Source organism: Manacus candei, unplaced genomic scaffold (assembly GCF_025592945.1).
Source record: "Manacus candei isolate 608988 ecotype Guabito, Panama unplaced genomic scaffold, ASM2559294v1 h1tg000014l, whole genome shotgun sequence".
Lineage (NCBI taxonomy): Eukaryota > Metazoa > Chordata > Aves > Passeriformes > Pipridae > Manacus > Manacus candei.
The window spans coordinates 14,066,261-14,089,399 of NW_026138062.1; the positions used below are offsets into that span (position 1 = coordinate 14,066,261).

Here is a 23,139-nt window from a genome sequence, read left to right on the forward strand (position 1 = left end):
CAAAAAGACGTGTTAACGTGGGCTTCAACATGTATTGATGTTGAGCCATCCTGCTGATGGGCTGGAAGGGTCGATGTTGCAGTTCTACATCTTTTGTATGGTGCACGCGTTAGAAAAAAATACTTCTGAAACATACGTTAACATCTGCGGTTGTTCATCATCTCAAGATCTATGACAAAATCTAAAGACAAGTGTCTTTATGTGAGTCTGTCTGTCCAAACCAAGGGAAATGCAGAGAACAGTGAAATAGATTTAAATTACTGAAAGGGTTTTGTCTATGTGTAAAATATCATAGCCTTCCTGTCAAATGTTTGTAAAACTTCTGCAGGTAGAAACAAGCTCTGTATGTCCTGCCATGGTAGGAGAAATGTGAAATTCGTCTTAGTTAAGCATCATCTCAGTAATTCAGTAGGGCTGGTCTGGGAATTGGTGCTGCCCATGTTTCGTTATTGCTGGATATAGCGGTGCAAGTTGTCATACAGCCATGAATCTTCTCAGAACCAGGAATAAACATTTTAATAATGTAGGCAATGCTTATATGCAAGGTAGTAAACATGTAATTCCTTTGTTTTTTACACAATAACTTGAATTAACCATTTTCTTGGTTAATAAGGGTAAAACAGACAGAAAGTTTTTGGTGTGTTTTTCTTTTCAGTGGCATTTCAGAGTTCATCATATATTTTGTTTATGGTTTTTCTCTGTCAGAAGTTTGCTTCGCAGTCTTCCAGTAATCAGATCTGGGGGACATGCTGGAGCATGTCGTAGATACTTTCTGGCTCAGCTTCCTTTCTTTAGAAGCCTAGCACAGAAGAACAGGGTGAAAGAGAAAACATGGTGTGTATTTGGGTCTCGGCTCAGTGTGGAGCTGGGTTACACCTCAGGACAGCACAGCTCTCGGAGATGTGCTGCTTCTGGATCCCAATAGCATGAATACAGATCAGGAGGATCAAGCAAATGTCTCATTCCATGTCTCAGCTTAACACAGCTGATAACAGAGATGATGAATAATTTTGGTAAGTTGTGCCATGGTTGACATTAGTGCTTTTCCTAGTAGACCCTAAAGTTCTTTCTCTCTGCCAGAAGTGTATAGTTGTGTTTCCAGTTCCACTCAAGCCAGAGCAATGTTGTGACACACTTGGGTTTTGCAAGGAAACTCAGCAGTTTGAGTACCTTTATCTGGTCTCAGCACTAAATGCTGCAGATGAAGTCATGGTCAAAGATGTGCAGGGTGTTTTGTTTCCCAACTGCCCAGGGCAGTTGGGAGCATGGGAATGGCCATATGGAGCTGGAGCAGAGGATCTTCTTTACCAGGATGTTGCCTCTGGCAGCACTCAGCAGTGGACACCTAGGACAGAGCATAACAAGACAAACTAATGGTGCTCTTACTGCTATTTCCCCATCTGCTCCAAGTGCAATTTTGCTCCATCTTCAGCTCAAGCACTTTCTGAACCAAATATATTCAAGTCATCTTTTATCTCTGTACTGTTTATCCATGCAATTTTCCCATTTAATGTGTGTGCTGTTTGTGTATGCTGCCAAATTCCTCCTTTCTTTCTTGACAAAAACTATAATTTCCAGTATAACATCACCTTCAAGTACAGTGATTGAAGTAACTACTGCTAATAAAAGAGTAGTACATATTTTCCTTTTATGATCGCCTTAAGTACTGCTTGATATGTTTTAATGTCTAAAATTCCTAAGGCAGCTGTTTGCCTTTCATGAAACATTAATTAGAATCTAAGAATAAAAGAGGGCAAAAAATATATATATACATATGCGTGTGCATCTGTTTTGGACAGGAAACAGTAGAAACTTTGTATTTAAAAAGGAAAACAGTAAGTAAATATTTGAGTGAAAACGCTTATCAGGAGATTACACTGATATTTAAGCATTTTAAAGGAAAAAAAACTACTGTGTTTTTATTTAGTAGGATATTGACATCTCACCTCTAGGAGGAGTTTTATAAACTGTAATGAAAAATAATCCATGTCATATTTCTTCATGGTCTAATGTATGGTGTTTACAAGGATACTTTCACCAATATCCTGAGCGAGAAGGTAACATTATATGACCTATCAGAAAATTAAATTACATTATGTGAAAAGCTGCTACAAAAGAAAGTAATTGAGAGCTGGAGTATGGCAAATGTGATTCAATACCCCTTTTCAAAAAGGCACAGAGTACCCAAATCATACCTGTTAGCTCTGACACTTAAGGTCTTTAACTGATAGAGGATATTTGTCTTAAGTGAAATTAACTCTCTGAATGAGTGGTGTGCTGCTGTGGATGTGTTCACTCTATTCAGAAATGTGCTGGAGGAGCTAAGCAAAGGTGTTGGGGCTGCGGTCATCTCTGCTGATTGTCCTTGGTGGGGAGCTGCTCTGGGAGCCACGCAGCTTCACCCAAGGGAGCATCAGCAGCTGCCAGGGATGTGTGTGTGCATGCTGCTCAATGTGCTCAAGGGGTGCCATCCCACCATCGGATCCAAAGGCCAAGATTTTCAAAAATAATGCGTAAAGCTTCACTTATGCCTGTAGTTAGTCACTATAAATGTTAAGCAGCCAAAACCTATAATGCTTCTTTCTGCAACCCAGGTTCCCTTTGAATGCTGAGCAAATGCTAGAAATCTAAAGATTTTCTTCAGTGGCTCATTATCATCTGAATGCAGGCATGTTACATTCTAATTTTCTGCTTTTATTTAATTTGCCTGCACTTATAGTCACTACAACTTACAGGTTGACCTATAAGCTTTACATGTCTCATAAAGATTCACATCGCTAGATTTATACACTATTTGTGTATTTGAATACTGTATATTTACCCTTTTTTCCCTTTAAAACCAAATAAAACATGTAAATATCTTCATGTCCAAAATTGACCTGAGGGTGGGATATGAGTGTTTGCTTCTTGGTTCTATCCTGTATTGCCAAAACACATTGTCAACTCCTAAGCATTTAGCATGATTATATCTCCCAGTTTTTGTTTTCACCCTATCTATTTATGTGTTTATTTTTCTGTGTATTATATACTCAAGTATCACAAGAAATATCTTCTCTGTGCAGCAGAAGGTAGATTTTCCAGTTGTTCCTGGTGTTGATTGCTTATGTCCATGTTCTTGATTTCTTTGTGCATATTCTAAATTTCCATGGAAGCTTTGGTAATCACAGCTGGTTGCCACTGAAAGGGGTGATGATACTCCCTTGACTCTTGGCCACAGGTTTCCATCCTCTTCCATGTGTCAGTGCAGGTACTTGATACTACTTAGGGGTTAAACTGCCAAAAGCTTCTCAGGTTCTTTTGGCAGAATTGACTTTTTGTCACTGTGGGTCCCTGCACCAGCTTGCTGCAGGTTCAGACAAGTGCCTGTGCCAACACCATGGAAAGCAACTGGAGTGGGACTGTCCTGATATACCATCTTAACAAATCACCTACGTCGCAGCCCAGAGGCTGAGGAACAAAAAAGGACCACAACTTGTGTTATGTCCACCTTGTGGGACACAGTCTGGCCTGCTGAGCCCTTCATCCAGGCTGAGCAGATGCTGCACAGGGCTGAGCCCAGTCTAGTTTTCTTCTCATGGTAGCCAGAGTGGAGGGAACATGCCTGGGTCTCACCCCAAAGGAAAGATGACATCTGTTTTTAGGAACTGTGGACTGTTGTTAAGGGCAGCCACAAGTCTCTCAACTATGGGACCAGCTAGGGAGGAAGGTAATGCAGTCTGAGTGCTGTAAAGGAGAGATGTGTGGTAAGGTGGCAGGGATATTGAACACAAACTGGTCTTTACTTGTTGGCCCTGGGTCAGTGTGTTTTCCATGAGGTCTTTGGAGGCAAGAAGGATGCATAGCCAGAGAGTCCGAGCTCACAGTGGAGGGGCCAAGGAAGAGTAAAGGTGGCGATCACAAGGTTGAAGATGCAACATTGGGTCATTGTTTAGGTTTGTAGAGCAAAGGGCAAAGCGTAGCTTGCTGCACGTCACCGGCTCCTCGCTGGTTGTGTCAGCCAGCCTTCAACTGGCTCACTGGGATGCCAGCAGCACCCAGAAGCTTGTATTTTGGTGGCCGAAGGTAACCCTGCAGATTGGCCACAGAGTGAGTGCACTTGAGGAGACTGTTGGGAGCTGCCAGCGAGCAGTGACTTGTGCATGGTGTGTTGATGGTGTGTCACGAGGCTGAACACAGTTCAAGTCTTTAATAAACATATCATGCTCCCTTGGAAGTTCTCTGGGCAGCTCTGCTCTGCATATTGCTCAGAAAACACAGGATCGGTATAAAAAGACCCATTACATGTGATTTTTAAGTGTTACCGCATATGCCAAGGACCATTCACAGTCTGCGTAGAACAGAGGCAAAACACCTAGGAAGTCATGGGTGGGCAGCATTTGTAGAATGGAAAAATAATCCTGCATTACTAGGGTGTTAAAATCCCTGTCTCATGCAGTGCAGATCACATTCAGCAGAACTTGATGGCCATCTACTGGCGAAGCCCCAGTCAGTGTTACACTTTGCAGACTTTTTTGCATCCGAGAGACAAGCACTTGGCCATGTGTGAGTGGCAAAGATGTATGTTTTCACTTCTAGCTGGAAATAACACAACTGAATTTTTATAAATCACCCTAAAAGCTCGTGTTGGTTTTACTCATTTCACCTTACCAGCCAAACTGACTGCAGGTGTTGCAGCTGCTCATGTAGGCAACCAGCAGCCTACCAGGATTCCTGTTAAGTGTAACAATTTCTATGCTAACATAGAAATTACACTGGTTTTAGAAATAATGAACTGCAAATAAATAAATGTCAAACTGACAGGTCAGAACCCAGTTTTCTTCTTTGTTAATTTATCTTTCAAACTTGATGTATCAGCAGTAAGTTGATACATCCTGAAATTTCACTGAGCTGTTATGTGTGGGGTCAGTCCTATTGTTAAAGCCCACCTTGAGCCTTAAAGGCTGCCTGAGATCTTGGCCATGAACAGGAGAACTGGCAGCTCTTCCTCTTGAGTACCTTAGTAGCTCTTGGCTGATGACAGGTTTCCAGGTCTTCCCTCTGTGCAGTCTGCAAGGGACACTTAGATTGAGAGAGACCGCTACACTATGATTTACTTGGGTTTTGGTTTAGGTGGGGGGGGGTTGTAGGTTTTTTGGGTAGTGTTTTTCTTTATTTTATAGAATTTTGAAACATTTTAAACAAAAAGGAAAAAGAAGTCAGTTAAAAAAATAAATACCTATGAGTTCCCTGACACATCCATGCTCAGTCTTCATCTACCATGGTGCTGTCAAACAGTAGTTTTTGGAACCCCATGCTGACCAGAGCCATCTGACAGAACTTCCATGGCCTTTAAAAGGCACAAAACATGGTTTTGAGGACTTCTTTTATGTCTGTGTGGTGAGAGAGAGTGTTTTGTAGGAATTACTTCAAAAAGAAGGTGTCCCTTTACTGCTGCATGGCAAAGGGAAAGAACATCAGCAAATCAGCTGGAAGTTACTATGTGAGGGACTAACCTGAGGAAGCTCATAAAAGCACTTAGTGCTCTTTTTAGGGCTTTTTGTGGTATCTCAATTTTTAAAAAGTTACACAGCTTTTGACAGACTAAAACAAAGCTGGTGCTATCAGGTAGATTCTGGCTCCTTTTCCACCAGGGAGCATGTCTGCACTGTGGGGGTCCCCCTGTGCCACAGGAGTTAGAATGGCAGAGGAAAATCACTTTGGATGTACACTCTCACTTACCATGTGAGTCTCCTCTGGTGATTAGTTTGTCATTTAGCCTGCACTGCTGCAAAGGAAAGGCATGAGGTTATATTTGCTGGTTCTGGCTGACAATTGCTTTTCTCCTTGGTGTGCTAAGTAAGCGATGACTCTGAAGCTCTCAGGGATTAGTGACAATGCACATCACCTTCTGTGGCTTATTCTGTTACTCTTCCTCCTCCGGAATAGGTAAAGTCCTTCACTTTTTAGAAAGGGAGCAATCCAGTTAAGAAGCAGCAGCATTGGTCATGTGCCTCATTCACAGCACTGCTTTATGCCACTCTCTCCTGTATAAATACCTGGGAAAGCACAGAGCAGTTCCCAGCAGTGAGATCACTTTCTTGTATATAACAAATAGCTTTTATGAGGTACTGACTCTTCTCAAGGTTCATTTTGTCTCCAGGCTGGAAATTGCAGCAGCATTATAAGCTTGATCCTCCTCCCATTTAAATGAGCTGTACTATCCAGGATCTGAACACTGTTACAGAACAGGCTTTTAAGACAGCTCATAAATCATGTGCAGTGAAAATGATGCACAAATATTTATTTTTAAAGGTAAAGATTTTCTGGTCTTGAGTACTGGATTTTGTATGTTCAGTATTGAACTTTAACAGTTGATTTACACATTCACTTTTATTTCAGATGATGGGATGTTAAAAAAAACCAAACAGCTGGAGTAGTGAGACCATTCTCAGTGAACCATCTAACCCAACACTTTTATTTGCCCTGAGATGCAGATGCTTAAACGCAATTCCTAAGCCATTTCTGTGAGAGCTAAACATACCTGTATTCCAGTCACATAGTTAAAGTACTAATGTGTCTTACTCTCTTGTGGACAACTTTTCACTAGTTAATGTTGATATTACAGCCCTTTGTCCACTTCTTTCTGCATTTCAGAAATTCTCTGCGCACCCATTTGCACGCATCATATTCTAGGCAAAAATAATTACTCTGAAAAATCTCTTGCCTGAAGGTGAACTATGAATATGTATGAAGTGTTAAGAGAGAAAGAGGACTGTTGGAAAGAAAATACCTTTTTCTTTTTTAATAATGCTTTAAATTAGGGTTATACTATAAAAATATTCAAACAAAAAGAAAAATGAATAATTTGGACTACCACTAATTCAAGGCTTAAAGGTTTGCATGCAGAGAATTAGAACATCTCTGAAATCACATGGTAATTGTGTGAGATACTTTATGCGAAGTTTTAACCCAATATAAATAGTCCTCAGCAAATTCTGGAAATCTCTAGGAGTTAAATTTATTCTGGAACAGCTATAGCTGTAACAGTGGCTGTTGTAACAGGAGGTTGCAAATTGGTGTTAACACAGGAGCTTCTCAGCGAATGCATCAACATCAGTGCTTCTTTCAAATGCCTTTCTCAGTATGATAGCTTCACCAAAGGTTCATGCTTCTTCTCATTCAAATTGGTCTTAAGAGTCTAAAAGAACTGACTAATGAATCTGTAGCTTATTTAACTTGAATGTCAATAAATCTGGGAAGCCCCAGAAATCTGATGAAGGCCAGTGTTGTTCCAGTATTTAAAGTAGCTAAACAGGTTAGTATAATTGGGGTAACGTGATTGTTGTGCGATATAGTCATGGCGAGGTTGATAAGATGATCAGTTAATAAAAATTTATGGCTGGAAGTCAATGAGGGTTTGGATCTTAGCCCACCAGCTTGATAATAGTTTATCTAACCAAGCCAGATGCATTGCTGTAGCAGACTTTTTTCAAGTATTAGACTCAGTACACACTGTATTTAGAATATCAAGCAACGTTGCTGTAAATGGAGTATCTTTGATGAGCATTTGAGTTTCTCTGGGATTGTTCTCTGGCCCTGTGCTAGTAAACTTTATTTATCGGTGGTCTGAATGGAAAATAAAATTGTTTGGCTTGCAAGTGGTAGATTGTGAATTGTTAAATAAGAAAATGGAAAAATCACTGCTGTGTGGTGATATGAATCTGTTAGTAGTTTTTATTCAAGCAAATAACAGGTGTTTGGCCTAATGCAAAGATCCATAGTCCAGATCTGGGTATTAGAAACACTTTTCATAAAAGGTTTCAGGCTTTTTATTTATTTAAAGTTGTCGAGGAGAAGTTGTGGAAGTTATAAAGTTGTTTAGAAAACAGAGTTCAGTGAACTTGTACTTGGACATGTGTCAAATAGTAAAGTCAGGCTACTTCATTATTGGAGCAGTGTTTCAAGGATTGTGATGCTTTTTTTAGGGCAATAAGCACCTCTAAATCAAGACTTCAGTTGTTTCATATTGCAAAATATGCTCTAGTTTAAGCACTGATTGTGTCAAATATGTGCTGTGAACTACATTATAGAAAGGGAAATAATTAATTGTGTGTGTCACTTTTGTCACAGTCATATATTACAGCTGATTTTTTGGGGCCTAGGATGTACACTATGCTCTTGCTTCATTTCTTTGTTTCTGTTCTGTTTTTCAGTTCAATTTCACCATTCAGTATTGAGAGCACAAGACGTCAGAGAAGGTCTGAGTCTCCAGACTCCAGGAAGCGGCGCATCCATCGGTGTGACTTTGAGGGATGCAACAAAGTATACACAAAAAGTTCCCACCTGAAGGCTCACCGGAGAACACACACAGGTAAGACTTTGTTGGCACTGTGCACCATGGTTAAGACAAGCAGGTTCCTCTCTGCCTAATTTAGGACGTATTGAGCTTGTTGTCCTACACTAAGGGCCAAAGGCCTTTAAATAACAGAGATCTTTGCGAGTGAATCAGCACTGGCATTCTGGGGCAGATCAAGAGTGTCCCTGTCATCCCCCCTTTGGCAGTACTAGAGTGGTGTCAGCACAAACCAGACTCCTCTCCAATGAAACTAAACAGAAAAGTGGCCTTCAGGGACATCACCTACTGTGCTTCAACAAACAATGGGTGGTCATTGCTTGGGATCAACCAGAGCTAGTCCAAAGAAAACCCTCCAGAAGAGCATATAATGCGGTCATGAATCTTCAGCAACGTTTTTTCACTCTACAGATCTGCTCAGGTCGAGCTACTACTTGCTTTTACGGATGTGGCCTTTGAATGCCAGGTGCTCCTGAGAGCCTTCAGTTCAACTCAAGTGTAAACTCAAGTCCTCAGTATGTCTTTCTGGAAGGCTTTAGGGAGCACCTACCCCATAATGGAGAGGGAAGTCAGTCACTGTATGAGAATAGGTTGTACTAGGTCCCTACAACAGAGGTGCAGGAGAGGTGCTTAGAGGAGCTAGGTCCCATTCAGTGATGATAATACTTAACACTTAGTCAATACCTGGTGTCCTTATTAACTTTGTGAATTGTTAGTCTGTATGACAGGCACGTAAGGGTAGCTGAAGCAGTGATGATGTAATAGTTGTAATTTTATTGTGGATAAACTCAGGAGCAGCAATTTGAAATACTAAAGAACAGTTTAAAAGGGGCTCGATTGGATGGCTGGAAAGGCAGTGGACAGAACACTCTGAGTCTCAGTGCTATTCCTTACTCTGCTACTGATTTGCCTAAATTTATTGATCTCTCTGCTCTTAATGGACTTCAGCATTCTTGTAACTCTTGAAGAAAAGATGGTGTTTATCCAGCATGTAGCACAATGTTGTTTTTTGCTGAGAATCTGCTGGCACTTTTTGTGGTGTGATGTACTCTAAGGAGTATGAGATACTATTTTAAAAAATTAAGTGATGGCTTCTCCATTTCAATTGAGGCCATGTCTCCATCACTCTTTCCAATATGTCTTTTGGTTGGTAGGACTTTTGTTGAGAGGAATTCTGAACAAGGCTCCATCCTAGTACCCCCTACTAAACCAATTTCGGTAAGGTAAGAGTCCCTTCCTTATACAGCAGAAATGTTGTGTTGATCTGGAAATTTCATTACATTTCCCTCCAGGCCAATTTTCCTGGTTTCTCCATATCTTCCCATTAATGCTTGTGCCTTCTGCTCTCTCATGATTTATAATTCTTGTCTTAAATCTTTTTTCTTTTTCCCTATTCTTGCCCAACTTCAATGTGGTCTTTCATCCCTACCCTTCTAATATATTTTATATACCCTTACCCTTTCACTTTGTTCTCTGTCATTCTTGTTTTACTTCTTTTATCCCAGTCTAACCCTACTCCATCCCTTTCCTTCTCCCGGCCCTGATTTCTGTGTTGTTTCCTTTTCTTGCCTGTACAGCCCTTTGAGCATTATAAAGCTGTAGCAGATTCAAAGACAGAGAGCCCAACAGAGACATAAGAACAGTAGAGTGTTTGGTTTGAACCAAAAATACTGTTTATCTGCTTATACCATTGGGAAGTCACTCTTTTCTAGCCTGCAAGACTGGCAACCAACCCAGGAGTATAAGCAATCGTTGTGTAAAGAGCTGAGTTACAAAACTAGATGTGAACAACCTCAGAAATGTCATACCCAAGTTAGCCCAGAAACAGAGAAGGCTCTTCTCTGCCATGACATTTTGGAACACTGAGAATTATATTTGTCATGAGTCTGTAATTCTTTAGTGATTTCATGGGACAGACCAGAGCTTACAGGTAATGCACTCAAATCAGCATTAAATAGTCAACACTGCTGAATCCCAGGCTGTGCACTTAGAATGCTCAAAACTAGATACTGAAGGCTTGAAAAGGGTATGGGTGATTACAGCTTTGGTGTCTGTAACTCTCCAGGCAGCATGAAGGGAGTTTGTCTACCTGCTGTAATGGTAGGATCTATCTCCTCAGCCTTGGTTTCCTGGCAGCTGGGTGTCAGGGCTATGCTATCTGTCTGGGATCTCTGGGTAGTCAGAGGAGAGGGATTGGCACCTCTGGGGCATGTTATTCCCTCTTCATGTATACCCAGAGATTGGCTTGCCAAAGGTGCTTTTCTTCCACTGCTGAGTACAGAGGAAACATGGGTACCTGCCAGGCTGTTAGCTGGCTGAAATGAATCTCCATGCCAAAAGACAGCTGCCTGTTTTGCAGTTATGCTGGAAGTTGGTTTATTACTTCAGAGAAAAAGAAAAGTAACATCAAATCAAAAACCTTGATTAAATGGTCAGCTGACAACTGCTTTATATTGACATTGCAGCAGGCATGATGAAAGAAGCGTAGTCTAGAAGGTGAGAGCTGAATTTAGCCAGTGGATCCAGTGAGAAAATCTGTATCATGCTGTTAAAATTAAATGCATTTTACTAAACACTTCTCAGTCTTGGTAAGAAGTTGATATATTCAGACTTACGTGCAGCATTGGCCATGAGTGTACTCCATGTACTAATGTCATTTTACATTTTTTATCTTGGTCTTTACTTTTGCTTCGGGCAAAAGAAGTCAATTATTCACGTATGACCCACAGTAATTAGTGCAGTTTTGGATAAGTATAAATGAAGTATGACAGCTATGCATGCAAGGGTGAGCAAGTTTCAGTAGGAAACTTTCTGAGAAAAGATCACAGAAACTCAGCATTGCATAATCTGGAGGGTTGTTGTTTTTTTTTTTTAGGCAGGCTGCTCTTGCTGACAATTGTTTACTTAAGCAGGATGTATTTGAGAACGTTTGGGTTTTTTTCATTTACTCAATGATCTTCAAAGGTCTTTTCCAACCTAAACGATTTTCTGGGCATAGCCACTAAAACATTCATGGTAGTTTGGATACAGGAGAAAAAACAATGTGGTATTTTGACAGAAAGAACAGCTTTGTTGGTTGAAAGGTATACTTCTTTACACCTTAATTAAAAATGGAAACAAAATAATACAGATGGTAACAGTTGCATTTAATTCTCTTGGAGTAATTCATAGCTTGTGAAGGTATGCCATTGTCTAGCTTCCCAATACTTGTCACCAGTGTCCTCAATCTTAGTGTACTGGCGTGGGCAGAGAGTCCACTGGGGGGCGAACTTGAATTACGTATCTTCTCTCTGACTAGAAAAACTGCAAGTGAAACCTGTAATAATTAGACCATTTCATAAATCACAAGCCCTGGTATTAAATTTCTCATTCTAGTATCAGCTTCTTGTTGTTGTTTTGCCAGATCATCAAATAAAGCTATCAGTAGGTATTGGGTGTGATGGAGAGCCTTCGGGGCTCGCAGGCAATCTCGCAGCTCAGGTTTATCAACTCCTTCTGCAAGGAGAAACTGTGAGAAATTGACTCACTGGAGTTGTGTTGAGTTAGTTTCTGCTTCAGTGAACTTAAAAGAAAATTACTAATGTGTGACTCTACAAAGGAATAATCTTGAGAAATGGGAAGACCAGCAGCCATGGGTTGCGTTCTTGGTTTGCGTACATCTGTGTTGCACTTGGCATAGGTAGTGGTGCCTGCCCCAGGAATGGGGAGAGTGTAACTGCTGTTCATGTGAGGTCTGCACCCATGCAGCCCTGGTGGGACTCACCTTCTTCAGTTTGCTGCTTTTACTTGGAAGATGGAGAGGGAAACATCCGTAGCACTATTTTATGATCTCTAGTGGCTATTTCAGGCCTTTTTTAGGCAGTACTGAAGTTGCCATTGACATCCAGTAGGACAGCTGAGCATTACAGACTCAGTAATAGTTGTTCCTTCCACTGTGTGAACATCTAAACATCTGAAGATGCTTGAGGTTAAATCCTGTATCTAGCTCATCGTGGCTATCCTCTTACCTGCTATATGGAAGAGCCCAAAGAGTTTAAAATATTGTGTGAATCACCCTGAAGAAGTCAACAAAGAAAGAAGATGCCTGCTTTGAGGTTATGTAGAACATAATTTTACCATGTCTGATACACAAGAGATTATTCCGTCTCTCACCTCCATAGGATCTCTTTTACTGTAGTAGTAATCAGCATTCTGTATTTCTGTGCAACCTTATTTTAGTCATTAGTTACAAATTTCTGGAAGAATGTGACAGAGTAGCTTTCTGGGGTCAGTGGCAGCAGAAGCCTGGGACTTTCCAGTTGGCATGAAATGGGAACAGTCCATGAGTGTAGGGCGCTGTATATCCACAGACATGGCTTTGCTTCTACCTCAGAGGAGTGAAGGAGTGGAGGAGGGCAAGGTCTGTAACCAGAGCACCTTCTGTGGTAGCTACAACTGTCCCTCTTCATGCATGAGACCACACTGGCTCTGAATCACTCTTGTCAGTGCTGCTGCTGCAGAAGATGGGGCTGCCTTTTCAGGCTCTTACAGAGGCAGGCTGAATATAGCCCCCAGGCCAAGTGAATTTTTTTGTGTTTGGTGCTTTGTTCCTTGATCAACGCCTATATCATTCCTGAGAGATGAGAGCAAATACCTTTGCCACAGATGTAATGAAGCCTATTTGTCAGTGTCAGGGGGTCTTCAGCAGTGTTATATGGAGACAGTAAACATGTCAGAAGTACAGATTTGTACCTGAGAAAATGACAGCATTCCCTCCTCAAGATGTTCCTTTATAGCTGACTGAGACACCACCCTAGAAGAAAGAGGGCTAGTGAGTACATGGGTGTTTTATTTAGTCTTTGCTTTTTCAAACATTGCATTCCTCTCACTCACTGTTGCACCATATATTATTTTAATACGAAAGGGCCCCTGTCATTAGTCTTTGTTCACATTTTCCTTTGAGCACTTTCAGAATGGACTTAAGAAGTCGAAGGCACCAGAAAAGTTATTTTTGTTCTGTATGCTTTTAAACTTCATTCATTACCTGTTGTTTTCTTAAGGTCTCTTTAGTGCCTTTTGCTAACTTTAAGCTCCGGAGAGATATTTACAGGTTTGTAGTCCCTTCTTTAGACAAATGTTGGGAAGAAGCAACATTTTTTAAATAATCCTTCTGGATTTTACTTGAACTGTGTAGATTTTTGGTCTACTTTAAAATCAACACCTCTTTATCACCTGTCCTCCAGACTCACTCTTCAAAAGCCCAGTTTTTCTTTTTCATGTCTTATGTGCTCCTTATTCCTGAGTTCTCTTTCCTCCATGTAAATCTGTCAGGTGAAAAAAACCTCCAACAGCAGGTTCATATGCTGTTCCAGAAACTGGGAATTTAGATAAACAAAGGCAATTTAAAAATTAATTTGTCTTAAGTAAAATAGAAGGTTCTGTTTGTATTGGGTGATGCTTTTATTTTTTAAGAAATACTTTCTTTTAGTGTTTAAAATTTACTGCCAGTTTCAATAAACAGTAGAGCTTTCCAATGTGAAAACGAGTATATTTCACGGAAGTTTTCCTTTCTAGCTTTTCTAGTCTTTCTTCATGAAGTTTCTCTTCGGAAGATAAACAGATTATTTAATACATGAAGCCTCAGCCTATTCCCATTGATGTGATGGGGTTCACATTTCAGGACAGAAATATATTTAAAAGCAGATGACTGTTGGTGCAGTATGCACCAGGGTGTAAAGGCAGGCTTACCAATGCCACTGCAGCCTAGTAAGGTGATGTAGAAGAGGAACCTCTGGATGTAGTCAGATAGTTATCTGAGTCCAGCTAGTTACAGGCAGGTGTCCATACCAGAAGAAGCTTGTACATCCAGTTCTCTTCCAATAGCTGCTCTGTGGAAAGATAAATGATTTCATTTCTGGCACATTTTGCAAGCTCTGAATTCACCTTACACACAGGGAGTCATTCCTCTGCATTGTAGGTCTGATGCTGTGCCGATATGGAAGAGTGCCCGTATGGTTATTCCAAGATACTTTGATGGGAAAGCAAGTCTAATTGCATCTGTGATTACTTTCAGTCTCTAGATTACGAAAAATATTTGTAATGGTGCCCCTTGACTTTGTAAATATGGGGTGCATATGTGTTTTGTCTGTGTGTGGCACAAGGGAATAATGATAATTTCATTATGCAGAACAAAATTTTCTCTAAGCCAACCATTTAGTACTTAATGTTCTACCTCCAAAGAACTGCAGTTCATCTGAGGTCTCAGGCATGATTGTGGTCTACCATGTGTAGCCCTGAAGTGGCATGAAGGCGAGAAAGACCTCTTTTACTCCCATTACTTCCAAAATGCTTTCCCAGATGTTGCACCCAGACCTGGAGGAATAAAGACACAGTACAGGGTTTCCAAGTACTTTAACTCTTGCAGCCCCCTCAGTCTCTGACAGAGGAACAGGATAGCAACTTACTACTGACATGCCCATTACTGGTGATACCTCATGTCTTTAGGTAACTGTGAGTGAAGTTCTTTGTGCCCATCCTGTCCTTGTCAGGCCAACCTTCCATCGGAAATAGAGTCTTTGAGAGTGGAATATGCTCAAAACTGCAAGTAAGCTTCACAAAAACCTTTGTTTTAGTGTTTTATACAGACTTTCCTTTTTTCATGTGTAAGAGGAAACAGGTAGATCCTGAAAGGTAGTGTTTTCAGTCTTCACATTTTTGCAAATAAGTGGTTAGAAACCTGGGTAATTTTTACAAAATCTTCTTGTCTCATGGGAAAGTAAAAAGCTCAGATGACACTTGGGTAGGAGGAGTTATTTTCTGCACTTTAGTGTTTTCTCCATGTAAGATATGAAATAATGGTATTTTGATCACATTTAATCTAATGAACTTTTCCCTTTTCATGCATATTTTTGTCAGTTAATATTTTTCTCTAGCATTATATATATTTATTCTGCTTTTTATTATGATAAAAAGTGGTATTTCTTCATTTGGAAAGTTTAATTCCATTCACAACTCACTTAAATGGGAGGTAGGTTTCTCAATGGTCTTATTTATGTAGATAGCCCAGCACACCAGTGTTTCATCCTCTGCTTGAGCCTGACTTCTAGCACAGTGCTAACAACAAATAATCAGTTGTGCAAAACTGTGTGAGACAAAGCTCATCCCTTGGAGCCTTTTTGTTGGTTTTTGTGGTGGTTTTTTTTTTTTTCTTAATTTCTTTGGCAGGTTTCTTTTGTTGTTTTGTTTTTTACAGGTAGTGGAAGGTTTAAGTTTGATACTGGGAAACATAAACATTTCTCTTGATGAACATGGTGGAGCTATGCCTGGAGCATCCAGGAGGAGTGATAGTACCAGTATTGTAGGCAGATGGAAAGGGAAGTGTTGCTTGTTTGACATCTCCCTTGCAGTTATGGACCACAATGAAGGAAAGTTGTTTTATTTGGAGAGGCCAGACTAAAACCCAAGCCTGCAGCACCCCACATAGAGTAAGTGTGCAGGTCTGCTGGTACCCTCCATATGCTTGGCTGATGAAGCAGGGATCTGTTACATCACCTTTTCCCAATACTTTTGTGAATGAGGGCTGCTATGAGGTAAAATCTCAGCCTTTCCACGCAGCATTGGAAATTCAGTAGTCCCATATGTTTGTTGTATCTGGAGGAAAGAACACTCTTCCACTACAGATACGTGTGTAATATATATGTTAAGTCTATATATATATATGCACTTAACATATACTTAAATATTTATATATGTACCATATTATGCAGGAAACAAATTTCAGGAAGGTTAATAAAACTTTTAATAAAAACAGTCATATACTGTTGGGATTTGGTCTAGCTCCTGGATTCAGGTGCACAGGAAGAGACCTTTTACATTTCCAAATGTTTTACTTTTTCTGTTTTTACAGGAGTTAAAATTTATCATTTTGCATCAGCAGTGCCTTTGGCAATGTACAAAACTAGTCCTGTCCCAGAGCGTTAATTCATTTCTGTGTTGCACAGCGCTTGGTATGGCCCACTGTGGAGCAAAGTCTCTGCAGAAGCCTGAATTATCAGAAGTAGAGCTTGTAAATAACTAGTTCAAGAGCTCCCAAAGTGTAATGAAGTTCTGTCTCCTCTTTTAAAGTGGAGGTAGGCACTGTATTTTTGAATTAAAGAAATTGTTTTGTCCCTGTGCTTTGCCTAAGTCAAACTGAGAACAAGAAATAAAAAACCTGAATTTCAAGACGTGTCCCAGGCAGCACAATATGTTCCTGTTCTGTTCGTAGAAATTGTTTTGCCAGACTTGCTCAACTGATACGAAACTAATCTCTTCCTGGAAAGATATTTTATTTGCATATTTTGACAATAGTGAAACACAAAAGTCAAATTACCTGTGTTCACCAAAGAGATACAGTGAATTAGTAACTAAATAAATAATTGAATTGGATTTTTGCTCAAAATGGTTGAAAATATTCCAAACTTTTAAAGGGATGAAAATAAGGTCTAGCACTTTCATTACAGAAATTAAGGTTTTCCTAATATGTAAGTCATAGCCTTGCTCTTCACATTCTCTGCAGTTTTGGGAAGGCTGCTGATGCTAGCTGTTTTGGTTTTCATACCTGCAGAATGGACATGATATTTGTTATGCAGTGCTACTATGAAGACAGACTTTTATGAGTAGTTACATTTTCAAAAAACTTTTATAAGGCACTTGGAAATGTAAAGTGCTTTATAAGTGCTCTGTTTTTTCATTAAAAAATTATACTAATAAAAATATCACATAAAATGTAAGAATTGTCATTTTTCCCTTTCCCTTGTGTCTGAAAGTTAAGCTCCCCTCTTCCTCTGCGAGTGCCTGAGGATGTTCATTATCAGATAGTGGTTTTACTGTAAAAAGAATCTCTTTTGCCTGAAATTTCTTGGGTTTAGTAGAAATGCAAAATCGAATTAGCGATTATTTGTGGTCTTCAGTGTATGATTTCCCCTTCTAGAGTCCTGTCAGTATGGGTGAAGTGTGACTGTCCCATATGTTTCAGAATGATTCTAGTGTTTACATGAGACCTGAAACCAGCTGACACAAAAACTACACATTACGTATATTGCATCCTGTAGAAGGAACCAAACCAGGAATCACCAGGAGATGTCCTCAACCCTGCAAGCTGCAGATCTGTTCACTTTGACTAGAAAATGTAGCATCATCAGACATAGGCAGAGGCATGCTTGCTGGTTTAATATTTTCTTTCCACTTGTTTTGGGCTAAATCCTTAGGATGTCGCTCTATTTTTATTCGGAGAATACTTTTCCAAGAGTAATGGCAGTAGAAACGTGGGGTGTACAGATGTGTCTGTATATAGCAGACCTCGGCAGGTGCCACCTAATAAACTGTGCAAATTTGACTCAAACCCATTGTATTTTGTGAATGTGGTGAGGGGCAGCATTTCCACCATGCTCCCAGCCACCCAGTCTGGAAACACTACACAAACTTATATGTCAAGTTTTGTTTCCACGTACTTTCAGACTTTGTTTTTCTCAGAAGTGGATTTTCAGCATGTGGCTCTTCCACAGGGTGCTGAAAGCCTAAATACAGAAAGAAATCTGACTAGATGGCTAAACCTTTACCCCTGTGCAGTCCCTTGTAGTGTATTTTCTAGTTGACTTATGTGGAGTAAAAGTGTTACCCAGTGTTTCAAAATGCTGAGTACTATTGCAGGCAGGGCTGCAGAGAAGTGATGTAATAACTCAGTCATGGTGACAGTTCTGACAGTTCTGTTTGCAGAAAAAAATGGATAGGTAGGGATGTCTGAAAAGGACACAAATACGAAGGGATGTGGCACTCACCTGTGATACTGGAAAAGAGAGGGGAGTTCATGCCAGAGAAGGAGAACAGTTTACAACTTGAGTCCTGGTAGTATACAGTGTTACTTCGTGGTTACTTAATGACATGGTTGCCAAGAACCTGCTAAACTGCTGATTAAATGAAGCTTAAATAATACACAAATGAAAGGAACTGCAAGTGCACACAGAGTACACAGGGCATCTGCAGTTGCAGTAAATAAAGTTCCTTGCCTAAGGAACATAAGACCAGCTCTGTTTCCTGGAGTTACAGGGCAGTTTCCTTGCTGGCAGAATAACCCATAACTGTTTACATGGTGGTTTTGTGGTGCCTGTCTTTGAAGTTTCTGGCATTAAATACTGTGATACCAGCTAGTTGATGGGCAGAGGATAACTGCTGAGGAGTGTACCATGAGGGAAATTCTACATGGCAGAGAACAGAACCTGGTTCCTTCATGTGTTACATGACATGGTCTTATGCTGATACCTAGGTAGAGCTTTTTTTGTAAGGAATATATGAATGTCATTGGGTTGTAAAGTAAAAGTTTGAGAGAGATTTATTCCCTTGGGTGAATGATCTTCAGATTTCTAAGTACACAAATAAAGATATGGGAAGACAGATGTTGGGCTGTGTGAAGGGTGGAAAATTTTGGAATCACTGGCTGAACAGTGGTCATTATTCAGCATTATTAATTCAGTATTTGTTGAGTTTTGGAAGATTTAATGAGCAACAGCTGTAACCATGTTCTTAAGTGCTTAAGTGAGAGGAGTCATGGTAGGGTAGGAAAAATCATACAATAAAAGTAATTAAACTAATTTGGATTGTGGCATTGGGACTACAAGAGGTAAGGGTTTGGAGCACTCTTAGAAATAGATGTTTTGTTAATAGAATATTAAAAAGCTACTAGTTCCATTTGAGGTATTGAGTCATACCTTCAAAACTTCATAATTAATTTTCCCAAACAGTAGAAAATACTCATTTTCTACAGAGAACTGTCTAGAAGAACTTCTTCATGCTCCAGGGTCTCTCTTGATCTATGTAAATACCTGTTGTGTTGTACCCTTTACTGCCTATATATTGCAAGACAAAGCTGTGGAATAGTATTGGAATACAATTTCTGTGTTTGGGGGTATTTTTGTCAGGTTACAGGACAGAGAATAGAGCCCTCAAAGGCAGGTGCAGAAGTAGAGTCACCTCCTGTGAAAACATTCACAGCTTCAGGCATCTATTTTTAAATTGTTAGCTTCTTTAAGTCTAAAATCTTACAGATTCAGAAGATTGAACTAGCAGGGTTGAATATTTTTCCAGTTTTCCTTTTCTCCTCCTCTTAATTGCTGCATGGTTTTTAGTCTCTTTCTGCAGCTCTCCTTGCTACCATTTTCCAAAACCTATCTGCTATTTTAACTTCTTCATTCTTCTGTTTCCACCACCCTGGGCAACACTCACACCACCCGCTTTTGCTCCTTAGAGCTGAATGAGAATTTGAGTGTCTGGGTGCATGAGGAGTCGAAATGTGCTCACACTTTGAGCCCAGAAGTTTCTTAAACACTTAAACTCAAGTGCTTGCACAGAGACGGAAGTGTCTGAGTCAAAAGCATTGAGTATTTGACTTCAACTCCACTGCAATCCAGTCTTGAAATGGAGATGGATATATAGAGAGGTATATGCACTGGGGTTAGGTTCTTCCAATTAACAGACTAGTTTTGTCCACATCCTCACTCACTGCTTTCTAGGTTGCCCTGCTGAGGTCCTGCTCCTCTCTGTTGATTGTACTGAGAATTTCAGCTGTGAGTGCTCAAGCTCATCAGCCAAAGCTGTGGTGTGTGATACCTGGCACCAGCTTCTGAGCTTCTAGCAATTCTGCTTCTGCGGTCCTTTTTCCACCCTTTCAACTCCTGGGTCTTCTGGTTTTGACAAAACCAGTGGTTAGTCTTTGTGTCTGGGATGTTTCCAAACAAAGGTTGAGTTAGTATTGTGTTGCCTATGAAGAGCATTTTTATTCTAGCACCTGTCCATGCACAGATACTGCAGCCGTTCAACAGAAAAGTAGTAGTATTATTCTTTCCCTAAAAATTAGGGTTGCGTAAAAGGTTGATTAATCTTAATGAACAATCATATTTTTCACAGTTTTCTTAACAGTGGCTTTATTAAGGTGCATATGAGTGAATGTCTTCAGAGTAATGCTACTTGGGCTGTTTTTTTCCTTCTTACACTAAATGTATATATTTAATTGAAAATAATGAAAGGTCCTCTTAGGTTGAGCTTATAAGAGTGATTCTCCTTCAATGGTGTAAATAGCTTGCAAGGAATGTGGTTGGTCCTGTCTCTTACACATAGTTCTATAAGGGCTGGGTAAGCAGGACTCAATGAGGAGGGACGCTGGAAGCAACACGTGGGAACTCCAGCTGAGTGACCTGCACTCACATCCTTCCAGCAGCTGACTTTGATTTCTTACCTGGAGTGATGCTGTTTTAATGGATGAACAAACTATTTCTGGTATTTCTCTTACAAACCATCCCTTCCTGCATCGGGTTATCTGATTTCTACTAAGGGAAAGAAGATCTGGGATTCTGTGTACCAAGGAGGAAGATTTCATAGATATCTTTAATATCATTATCAGTGATCTTGACAAGGGGATTGAGTACACCCTCAATAAGTTTGCAGATGACACCAAGTTGGGCAGGAGTGTTGATGTGCTGGAGGGTAGGAAGGCTCTGCAGGGGAATCTGAACAGGCTGGCTGGATAGGCCAAGGCCAACAGTATGAGGCCAAGTGCCAGGTCCTACCTTTGGGTCACAACAACCCCATGCAATGCTACAGGTTGGGGACAGAGTGGCTGGAAAGCTGCTGGTGGAAAAGGACATGGGGGTGCTGGTTGACAGCCGGCTGAACATGAGCCAGCAGCGCCCAGGTGGGCAAGAAGGCCATTGGCATTCTGGCTTGTATCAGAAATAGTGTGGCCAGCAGGACTAGGACAGTGATCACCCCCTTGTCCTCAGCACTGGTGAGGACACACCTCAAATTGCGCGTTCAGTTTTGGGCCCCTCACTACAAGAAGGACATTGAGGTGCTAGAGCAGAGAAGGGCAATGAAGCTGGTGAAGGGTCTGGAGCACAAGTCTTGTGAGGAGTGGCTGAGTGACTTGGGGTTTTTTAGCCTGGAGAAAGTGAGGGTCAGGGCGTGCCTTATTGCTCTCTACAAATACTTGAAAAGAAGTCGTAGTGAGGTAGGGATCGATCTTTTCTCCCAAGTAATAAGCAATAGGACAAGAGGAAATGGCCTCAAGTTACACCAGGGTTGCACCAGGGTAGCTTTAGGTTGGATATTCAGAAAAAATTCTTTACTGTGGCAGTTCAGTGAAATGGTTGAGTTTCCATCTCTGAAGATATTTAAAAGATGAGTAGATGTGGCACTTAGAGCCACAGTTTAGTGGTGGACTTGGCAGTGCTGGGTTAATGGTTGGACTTCATGATCTTAAAGGTCTTGCCCAATTTAAGCAATTTTATGATTCTGTGTGATTGGAGAGATATAGAATTTCACATGCTTTTAAGTAAGAATTTAAAGCTTAAGAAATATCTCCACACTGTGCTTTGGAGGTCTCTGTGATTGAAGAAACCAACAGGGGCAGTATCTGGCCAAAAAGAGAGTTTAAAAGTACATTGAGGATGGACAGGACAAGTGATGCACTTGGAAAACTTGATGCAATGTGACAAGAGCGTTAGAATCAACCTGCCAAGTTGGATGGGGGTACTGCTATGTTTGTACGGTGCTCTGCACCGTTTGTGGCAAGAATATGTATGTAAGACAGTTTGGTGGCAAATCCAAGCACATTTTGTAGCACTGTGTCATTGGCAAGTGTGCAGCCCGCCATCTGCCGTGTAGCTTGTGTCTGCCTGTCCAGCTCACAGCAGCTGCTGGATTTGAGATGCCCAATGCTGCATCCACCCCGCTGGCAACGAACACTATTTGGTGCTTTGTGCTTGGCTAAGGAGTATAAAATTATCTAGGCTTAGTCACTGCTGGTGCAGCTAGAGGCTGCGGTCACCTCAGCGCCCCGATTGTAGGGTCTTCTTGCAGCAACTGTTTGCCACCCCCGTCTGACATCAAAACTGCAGCACAGCCCAGATGGTGCACAGAAGGTACCGACCCAAGGAGCTCAAATGATGCTGACAACCTTGTTGACATGTCATGCTGATGTCTCTGCAGCATTCAGTTTCCTCACAGAGGCCTTTACAGCTGGATTTTTCAGGACTGTTTGAACTTTGTGATGATATTCATACTTGGAAATTTTCTTTTCGTAAAGCATTTATTGACTTTTGAAGAGACGCAAGGAGGGAGGTTCTGCCTACGACAAAGCAAGTGTTGCGTCACTGGTTCATGTAATTGAAATAGTTTCTTGCAAGCTGCTCATGATTCATAAGAGATAATAAATAACTGAGGAATGATTGTGCCTGACAAAGCAAACAGTTGTTGCAGAGATGCTCTTTTGTTGTCCTGGTTGTGATTAGCTGGTTTCAGAAGGGGAAGTAAAATTTTTGACACATGAAAGGAAGATACATATGGACCTCACACAGTTTCCTTTCCTCAGTTTTGGTCCACACTCAACTGTGAGATCAAGGTAACTGCCAAGGGCATTTAACCTGTTTGAGGGCAGGTGATAGAAATCACAAAGTATAGTCTACAAGCATGGCAACAATGGGATTTTATAATAGTTTGCTTTATGAAAGCACCAAATCCTATTTGGCTGTATTAATCTCCTCTGACAGAGTACAATGTAGAATGTGGGGCGTACATAATTCTTACTTTTAAATATAAAGCAGAGGGTGGGATTTTCCAAAAATCCACACTTAGCCCAAGTCTGAGCTCACTGAAGTAAATGGGTGTTTCTGAACAGTGTTGTGGAAGTCCCATGGCTGAGTACATTTAAAAATTGTACACCGTTCCTAGTAACATCTTATGCAAAATTAATTTTACTGAAAATAAATGCAGTAAATAAGAGGACATTTTGCAGGTTG

General features: G+C 40.7%; 1 protein-coding gene across 8 annotated transcripts in view; it reads left to right on the forward strand.

Annotated features, from left to right (window-relative positions):
* KLF12 (KLF transcription factor 12) overlaps positions 1–23,139 on the forward strand; it is a 235,860-nt gene that overhangs the window by 207,888 nt on the left and 4,833 nt on the right. For 7 of the 8 annotated variants that reach the window (XM_051780495.1, XM_051780499.1, XM_051780496.1 and 4 more), the window contains one exon: positions 8,193–8,350. In XM_051780495.1, coding sequence (XP_051636455.1) covers positions 8,193–8,350 — 158 coding nt within the window. Of the gene's footprint in view, positions 1–8,192; positions 8,351–9,486; positions 9,556–23,139 lie in introns of all 8 variants that reach the window. The other variant, XM_051780502.1, reaches the window with a different exon arrangement.